Source organism: Tuber melanosporum (assembly GCF_000151645.1).
Source record: "Tuber melanosporum whole genome shotgun sequence assembly, scaffold_2, strain Mel28".
Lineage (NCBI taxonomy): Eukaryota > Fungi > Ascomycota > Pezizomycetes > Pezizales > Tuberaceae > Tuber > Tuber melanosporum.
This window is the reverse complement of record NW_003298863.1, coordinates 1,311,377-1,320,330: the sequence shown is the minus strand read 5'-3', so window position 1 is coordinate 1,320,330 and position 8,954 is coordinate 1,311,377. Positions and strand designations below refer to the sequence as shown.

Genomic DNA, 8,954 nt, shown 5'->3' with positions numbered 1-8,954 from the left:
AGCATGCTGGATATTTGTGGTTTCTAGTGGTACGAGCGTTTGTCTTAGGCTATAAGTACTCGGGTACCCGAAAGCGGGGGGGGATAGATTTTGTATGGGTGCTCAGATGTGCACAGATATTTCACCACATATTTCTTTAATCCCTGTTTTCGGGCACTAGTACCGTACGAGTACTGTAAAAGTACTGATTGACTGGGACAAGTACGAGGTACATGTTGTCTCACCCTTTACACACCGCCTAATCCTTGTAGTATCGAAGCGTTCTTCTTTTTTTAAAGAAAGAACTGCCATTGCACACCACCCGGACCCAAGCAAAAGGCTGAAATTTTAGTGGTATGCAATAGCATTCCCTTTTAAAAACGCTTCGACATCACGAGTAGAGTGCGTCGTTGTCGGGGCAGAGGTGTACTGTCAAAGTAGAGGTGTTGTCCACTTGGCTGGAACACACCCAAGCAGTATACGAGTGTAGCATATCGTAGGGTGTTGGTTCCCACAGCCCAGGCCAAAGTGGGGGAAGGCAAATCGAATCATTGCAGAACGCTTTCTCTCCGCGGTATGCTAGTGGCGTCCCATTCCCTTTCTCCCTGCGTCAAGAAGATGAAAAAGTGTGGAATTGGGGACGAACATTAGTCGTCGCCACTCTTCGTTCGATGATACCTTTCAGCCATTTCGTCAAATCCTCCACTGTCGTCTGAGGCTATCGCTCCTGTCTCTGATACATATAGAGGTCTCTGTGCTGTGAAATTCTTTCTGTTTTTCTAGACCTCATTGGTATACATATGAAGTTATGCCCCGCCTAAAAATAGCGCTGTTGACTGTATACCGAGACTAGTCCATATCCTACTGATACCTCCGCTCATTCCCACTCGTCATTCATTCCTTTGCTGTCCTTGCAGCGGTAGATGGTAATTCTGGATCGTGGTTGATAATATTTGCTGACACCAACACACTACTAATCGTCTAGAGTGCCGTACGGTGCTGTGCTACGATTCTCACAAGGTAACTTGCATCCTGCTGGTTACGATCAAAAACCAAATTATAACGTATAGTCCCAACAATGCTATACCGGTAATTTCCGTTATCAGGCACCCAAGAGTGTTCACCAATGCGCAAAGTTGGTGGTCGAGTTGTTCCTGGCAGGCGGACCACACGTAGGGAGTTGGGCAGCGACAACAGAGGCGTAAGAGTCGATGGAGAAAGAGTATACGAGTCAATTCCTCAAGCACTGCGTTGCAGTCTATAAGAAGGGCTGTTCACCAATGGCTTCGGCCAGCTCTCCTCTCTCCTATTCTCCCTTCCCTCCCTGGCTATCAACAGTGCCTCAGTGGCGAGAATTGCAGTTTCACCTGATACCAACCTGCCGCTCCTTGGTCTCTTTCCGACCAACCCGCCCCATCAATCACTGGCCATGCCGCTTTTTCGCTTCCTCTACCATTCAAATCCTCCTTCTTGATCAAATACCGGGCCTTCAAGAACAACCTACTTGAGCGTGATACCGTGCGGTGTGGGTACCCTAGCATTTATCTACCGACACAAAAGCATGCGAGCCGCAAAAAAAGGAGTGGGAATCAAGAGCCAATGGCCAGACCCATTCGCCACCAAATCAAGTAATTCGCCCAGTTGCTTGTCATTGCGTCGAGCCTACTCGGAGGCCGGAGCTCTGCGCAAGGCTGTCAAGCGCCGCCCTGTTTGCTATGCACCGTCGCACGAGGCTGGCTCCCTCGCACATGCACAGCCTAGAATACAAAAGCAAATTTTTTTTTTCTTGGCGGCGCGGCGGGGTATTTGGTATATAAGGGTTTGGGTGGTTCCTGGGGATTGTCACATCTATTTCTTTTCCTGTAGGGAAGTGTCTAGTAAAATGGAAGATGACCAGAATACGAAGACCGTGAGCAAGAAGGCGGAGAGAAGTGTTGGGAAGCGGGGGGGTGGAGGGGAGGCGAAGGGGAGGAGCAGGAGGAATGGAAGGAAGAGGGCAAAAACTATTGATCAGCAGCCAAAGAATGATGAAGAAATGGAGACTGTACTAGCGGTAGAAGAGGGGGAGGGTGGCGGGGAAAAAAGTACTACTGCGACTGTAGCCACTGAATCGAAGGATGTCACGGACACGAAGGATGTCTCAGAAACGAAGGAAGGGACCGACCAAGCCAAAAAGCTCAGCAGCGGGCGCAAAAAGACTACAATGAAGGCAGCAAAACGAGAACTATCTTGCAATGACCACCCCACCGTGGTATTCAAGAGTAATTCTGACCTACGGTGACTCCTCTTTTCCCCTCTCGCTCCTATGTATATCTAGCGCAGTTGCTAATTTCGTGGTCTAAAGGAATCACTTATCAAGCCATCCCCGCCCCTATCACTGTATATTTTCCTTCGCATCTTGCCCACAAACTTTTTCAAGCAAAAACGAATGGAAACGCCATGTTCACAGCCAGCATCTTCTGTTCAACTACTGGCGCTGCGACCAAGCTTCTTGTTCTCCGCAGACCGATCCTCCACCCTCACCTTCAGGGGCGAGAGAAAAGAACACGTTTAATAGAAAAGACCTTTTCACACTGCATGTAAAGCGCATGCATAGCACTACTGTCACAATGCCTGAGGGGCTATCAGACATGGTGGAGAGGTGTAAGAGGCAGAGACGAAAGCCTCCAGCTTGGGAAAAGTGTGGACACTGCGGGAGGAAGTGGACCCGAGAGGAGTTCGGGGAGAAGATGGAACATATCGGGGGGCACTTGGAGGTGGACGCTGGAGGCGAGAAGGCTGAAGGCGCTGAACAGGGGTGGAGAATAGACAACGAGTTTATAGAGTGGGCTGTTGAGGAGGGAATTGTTGAGAGGGCTGATTTGGAGAAGGAGAAAGCGGTTGGGGTGGAAGGCGTCATTTTGGGAGGGGGAGAGAGGGCAAAAGATTTCGATGGGAGGTATAGGCTCGTGAATGTGGTCAAGCCGGGCACTCGTGGGCTTAAGCCTTCTACGTAGATGTTTCTTTGTTTCACTCTGTTTACTCTGCTTGGTTTGTGTCCGACTTTGCTTGCTCTACCTACCCTGTTTGCCTTGGCGACTAACTTTTCCACGATTTTCTTATTTTTTGTCGTTGTTTTGATACCCACATCTGTTATTGTCCCTTTATCATTACGTTCCACCTTTTGAGCTACTCCTCAGCATGTTTAGCATTTTTAGTGCTGGTCTGTCCTTTTTTTCCATACCCATCATTCTATCCTTCAATATAAAACAATCCTTTAGATCGAGCCGATTTCGTGCTCAACTCGGCGCAGTACGTAATTTCTAGCCTTGGATCTCAGCATCAAGAAGGCCATTCTCAGGACTCCAACATCACCTCTTCTCACTCGCTAGGCTTTTGCTTTACTTCCCACTGGACATGTTTCTGCTCAGATATGATATTACCCCATAGGGAAACTAGAAGAACTACCAAATCTGTCCACCAGGCTACATCCGGTAACTCACCGGGACATCAAGTCTCACTCGAGAAACAGGGCAAATATGATAGGAAGGATCATGTGAAATTCAATTCTCTCCATTTGCCATTTGCACCCTACCTACGCGCCACAGCCTAACTCATCCGCTGTACAATCGACGCACAGTCCTAGACATGGGCATGAGATTCTCATCAAACATCCCCACGGCAAACATATCATCCCAAAACCAGGGAGCTGTGTAATTCAACCACACCGCAACCCAAATATGTCCCGCCATCCTGGTCCACATGGTGCTCTTGCCAGTGTAGACCGACGACACGAGTGTCTCGAGCAGTATTCCGACGGGTTGTGAGAAGTAGAACGCGAGAATACCGCAGGGCAATGAAGACCATGAGAAAGGCGGCATGACGAGGAGTGGTAGAGCGTGGAAGAAGCCGCTTATTATGAATGAGAGGGCGAGGACTAGTGCGTAGGAGGATGGGAGGTGGAGGCATGTCAGGATGGAGGTTGAGATTATCGTTAGTGTTCGGCGGATGGCCTGGTGCCAGAATTTGCCCCAGAAATTGCGGATCGAGGTTAGGATTCTTAGGGAGCCGAAAAATGGTGGCCAGTCCTGTACTCGAGGGTGTTAGTGTAATTCTCTTGATATTGAGGGCGGGATGGGGGATACCTCTGGTTCGTATAATCCCGCGGCGACGACAACCGTGGAACAGAAGACGTGATGGAGTTCAATGCCTGAGAAACATAACGCGGCGATCGCGAGCCTTGCACCAAAGCTGCTATCCCTAGTGCTTAAATATCCACCCCCCTGTGCATCAGGAACCTTATACCCCCTAGCCACAAACTCCCAGCAGAGATCGAGCCCAATAGCCAACAACACACCCCAGACCACTCTCCCAAAGACAAACTTCCACCTGCCAACTTTCCTGTTTGCCGTGGGCACAACTCCCTTCACGCGAAAATTCCACCCAATGCCACGCTGGTCAGAAAATAGCTTTACGCTCCAGAGGATCTTCCGCAAGGAGAAACCCCACGTCGCGGCTTCGCCGGGCTTGTCGCTACGTAGATGCAGGAGCGTTTCAGGGGGTGCGGGAAGGGACAAGTGTTGGGAGAGGGTGGAGAGGTACAATGGCCAGAGGGTGCCGATGGCGTAAGTTAGTAGAGGCTTTGTAGGGTCGGCTGGGGAAGCATGTATCGCGATCACGAGGAGTACGATTGGTGGGACGAAGAGTACGCTGCGGAGTGGGAATGGTGGGAGGGAGAGGGAGAGGATGCAAAAGAGGGGGAGGAGGAGCGCTGAGGTGACTGGTCCGGGGAGAGGGATGGGTGTTTGGAGGGCCATTGGATGTGCAGGTAGGAGTGCGGAATCGCTAGGGAGAGAAGGAGGAAAGGGGTGCTATGTTATCACGGTCTGGACACGATCAGCTTTTACCTGGGCGGGTTCGGTGCAGGGTTTGACCTATTCGCCGCACCCTTTGTCCATCCTATCACATATTTTTCGTATTTTCTATTGATCGATTCATCAAGTTTCACTCAATCTCCAACATCCGGCTTGGCAGGGGAAATCGAGTTGATACCGGTTGCCAGCATCTAATAGGAGCGCCCGTCTTCAACTCCCCCTTCCTTCCTCTCTACTCCCCCCTCGCTCAACACCTTCTCCATTACTCCCACCACCTCCGCAGCCTTAAACTTATGCATCAACTTTCGCGTCTTCTCGCCCTCTTCGATACCCTTCTCCCCGATTGTCCGGGAAACGTGGATTACCGGGACGTCGAATTCCTATTCTCCCCCAATCAACTTAACCGCAGCTATAACTTGCTAGGAATGAAGGTTGGGTACATAAACACGCCACTTGTCGTCCTTCATCACATCTACTTCAGCGTACTCGAATGGCCGCTTTTCCCAAGCCTGCGAGAGTTCGGTGCGTGCTGTATCGCAGAGGCTGCACGTTGCACGGCTGTAGAGGGTTATGTGGATTGGGAGGCGGCGGAGGAAGAGGACGAGGGTTTGGTGCATTGTTGGGTGTAATGGGGCGGGAGGTAGGAGGAGGGGAGCGGGGAAGGATTAGGGGGGTGACGATGGAATGGAAACCCTAACCCTGGGTTGATTCTAATGTTGAAGCATTAATAAGTTAACTTATTTGCAGATTCTTAGTTCGTGATAACGCTAACATCAAATTGGCTAAGAACTAAACTCCATCAAGCTAAAAACTTAAGGAAGACTCCCTTCGCATCCAACCTGGCTTTCATCTCTGCAATCTTGTCTGCCGTTTCTTTGCTTCCCCAGAGCTCTTCTGGCTTCTCATCTCCAGCTCGGAACCCAGAGTATACCACCATATCTTCACGCACGTCCCCTCTTTTCGCCGCCTTGCGCACGTCTCTACAAAACTTTTCCGCACTCGCATGATTCTCCGGGAGACTGTACCATGGTACAGGGATACTGTGCCACCGTCATACTGGTCAGCAGCCACTCTAGAGACGTGAAAGACAGGCTACTAACCACCAGATATCGATATCCCTATGCGGATACACACCGACAGAGCTCTTCCTTGCAACACCCATCCCCAAAAACTCAAGCAACACACAAGACTTGCCCAGATCCCCACCCGCGGAAAGCAGATTCTCAAGTGCCTCTACCATCCCCTTCAATCCTTCAACGTTCACCCGCTTAAGCCCCACCCCAGTCATGCGCTTAAACTCCCCGCGCTCGCCGGAGCCCTCGCTATGATCATTCATCCGCACGTATGGCACTCTCTTGGCCGTCTCTGCGATAGGCTTCAAGTCGTACAACCCCTTCAATACCCTCTTCGCATCCTCATCGTTGCCATAGTAATTCACGGTGAAAATGAACAAAGGCGCGCCTCCCTCTGGTGGAGATACGAGCAAGAGGTAAACCGCGGTATTCTCATCCCATTTCGCAGAGCTCAAAAAGTTAGCAACCTCTGCGATCCGGGATGCTGGGAATGTCATCGACGCAAAGAATACCGTTTCGTCCGTGGTGTTTAGGGTTTCGTTGAGTGGGTAGGTTTTAATCTGCATTTCCGTGACGACGCCAAGGGTTTGTCCGGCGCCGGCGAGGATGTGAAAGACTTCGGGGTTGGATTCGGGGCTTACGGTCAGAAGTTCGCCGGAGGCGGTTATGAGGCGGGCGGAGAGGAGCGAGTCTATGGCCATTCCGAGCTTTGGTGCTAGGGGGCCGAGGCCGCCACCGAGGTAGAGGGAGGTCATCCCGACGGTGTTGCATGTTCCGCTCACTATTCCTCATTAACATCTCATGCCCTCTTGATAAGATAGCACGGGATAACGTACTGACACATCTCCCCCTCCCCCCCGCAACTTCCATCACCTTTCCATTCAACGCCCCAGGCCGAAACCTAATGGTGTTATCGCCATCATCATAAACAACTTCATCCCACCCCGCCAAGTCAAGAATTATCCCATCACAAGAATTAAACACACTATGCCCCCCACCCCTCACGGAGACGCGAAGGTTGTGCTCAGAGGCGAATTTGACGACGGTCTGGATGTCGGATTCATTGGTGGTCTTGACAACAGCTTTGGGGGTGGTGAGGGCGTAGTTCGTCCAGTTATTGTAGTCCTCCGTGAATGCTCTTGCCGGGATGGTGAAGGTGGAAGAGTGGGAGAGGAGGTGTTTTAAAGAGGTGACGTCTGCGATGGCCATTGTTGGTTGGGGTTTGTGGATCACTTGGAGGAGTAGTATGTATGTAGAATTACTATGATACTTGCGGTGGAAGCAGCAATCTATTGAATCAAGCAGAATGGGGGGTTTTGCGAGGGGTTTATATCCTCGGCGCCTACCACCCTCCGCCCTACATCTCCCATCACTCGCATGTTAAACAGATTGAAACTTAAAGCCACTGCATCATCTCGACAAAAACTCAGATCCAAACCAAAGTATCCCTCCACCAGCTCGGTTTCCCGAGCCCTATCAGGACAAAGAAGCAGCAAGCCTCGTACACTCGGACTCACCGTGTGTAAACTAAGCATTTAAAACAACCGAATTGGGAAATACTTTGCAGCGCGTCTGACTCCAATAGTGCTATTTCATGGTGCAGTTGTGCTGAGGGGTAAGTTAGTCGTTGACTCAGAAGAAGGTAAAGCGCGAGCACGGTATCACATCTCTAGCCTTATTTTCGAATTCTCAGCTTGGCGCGGGGTGGGGCAATGCCAATTGAGAAACATGACTTGAAAGAGTGCTCGTATACCAGTACCGGTACTGTACAGTACCTAGCAAGTTAGATACATTCAAGCCTGGTGTTGAGGAACGTTTATGCGGTAGTCTACCCCCGCGGCCGGGTTGAAGTTGGACACTTTTCTATGGGAATTGTCACCTTAGGTTGTCCGACCTCAACGAGGGAGTATTTACGAGTTTGAAGGACTACCGTAGTGTGTAAACGCCTTTTTTTGCATGATAACAAATAATTTTAAGTCTGGCACACCAGCTCGAAAGTATTATAGGTGGCGCCCCCAAAAAGAAAAACCTTTTTTTTTTTTTTGACCACAGGACTGAGTTCAGCCTCTAAGAGCATAAATCTCCCACAATACTGTGTTGGATCCATCCCTTACCGTAATCTTTCTTGTTGAATTTCGCATCATTTCCGTTCCGTGGACGAGTACGGTAGGTTACCGGTACTACGAGAAACCCGAATACCACTACGGTAGATGAGAGTGGTACTGTACTGTACAAGACTCTTGGGGGTTTTCCCCTTTTTATCAACTATCGTGCGTTGGAAGGAGGAGGAGGAGGAGGAAAAGAAGACAATGTAAGCTCTGCCCTTGGTGGGGACGAGATCGTGGGGGGGGGGATACCGTGCATTAATTAATGCACAGCGGCTAAACTTATTTACTATTGTCGGTGGAGGAGGCAATTCCAATATCCTAGCACCTTAATCTCCCCTTCGAGTTTTTACGGTAGCGCACCGTTCTGGATTGGTATTTCCGTCGCTCAAAGTGCGGGAAATAGAAGAACGGACAAAAAGATCATGAGGCTTTGGATGAGTTGGAATCCGTACGAGGGTGGAGTTGGTAGTGTTTGCATGGGTTGGTAGGGAGGAGGATTGCCGTGTTTTGATGTGATGTGGTGGTTGGAGGTGACTATTGCAATAAATAATTTTTTTTATATAGGAGCCTTAATATTATGGTTGGGGTCGAGACATAGCAGTGATCTGCAGGAGCAGCTCAGTATACTATTGTATGATATATTATATATGATGCTCTACTTTGGGGGGTCACGTTTCCCTACCGTACCTTGGAGATCAGTTTATCCAGCTCGAAGGGTTTACTTATCATGCTCTACATTGAGAATCCGGTTTGAAACGGCTCAGTAATATTATATAATACAAACCCCTGCAGTTGGTGAATAGCCTATATGTTGTACTAGAAGCGAAGAGGCCTTTAACTGTCAAGTATAGTACAGTACAGTATTAGAGCTTACCGACTTGCAACGCTATAATATTGTTCCCGGGAATATGAATGTTTAGTATGGGAACAGTATCATAGAT

The 8,954-nt window shown here is 49.7% G+C and overlaps 3 protein-coding genes; 1 reads left to right on the top strand and 2 right to left on the bottom strand.

The window, feature by feature from the left end:
- Positions 1 to 1,540: 1,540 nt before the first annotated feature.
- Positions 1,541 to 3,240, top strand: GSTUM_00005597001 (uncharacterized protein; the record flags this gene model as incomplete). XM_002837714.2 has 2 exons in its annotated part: positions 1,541 to 2,256; positions 2,324 to 3,240. 2 exons carry the CDS (start codon positions 1,541 to 1,543, stop codon positions 2,973 to 2,975), a joined length of 1,368 nt encoding a protein of 455 aa, XP_002837760.1. The 3' UTR covers positions 2,976 to 3,240.
- Positions 3,241 to 4,510: 1,270 nt separating this feature from the next.
- Positions 4,511 to 5,471, bottom strand: GSTUM_00005596001 (uncharacterized protein). XM_002837713.2 has 2 exons: positions 5,273 to 5,471; positions 4,511 to 5,212 (listed from the first exon to the last, which is right to left on the bottom strand). The coding sequence occupies exons 1-2, from the start codon at positions 5,447 to 5,449 to the stop codon at positions 5,024 to 5,026; spliced, it is 366 nt and encodes a 121-aa protein (XP_002837759.1). The 5' UTR covers positions 5,450 to 5,471; the 3' UTR covers positions 4,511 to 5,023.
- Positions 5,472 to 5,583: 112 nt separating this feature from the next.
- On the bottom strand, positions 5,584 to 7,185 carry GSTUM_00005595001 (uncharacterized protein; the record flags this gene model as incomplete). XM_002837712.2 has 4 exons in its annotated part: positions 6,742 to 7,185; positions 5,933 to 6,686; positions 5,672 to 5,872; positions 5,584 to 5,614 (listed from the first exon to the last, which is right to left on the bottom strand). The coding sequence occupies exons 1-4, from the start codon at positions 7,112 to 7,114 to the stop codon at positions 5,584 to 5,586; spliced, it is 1,359 nt and encodes a 452-aa protein (XP_002837758.1). The 5' UTR covers positions 7,115 to 7,185.
- Positions 7,186 to 8,954: the final 1,769 nt, after the last annotated feature.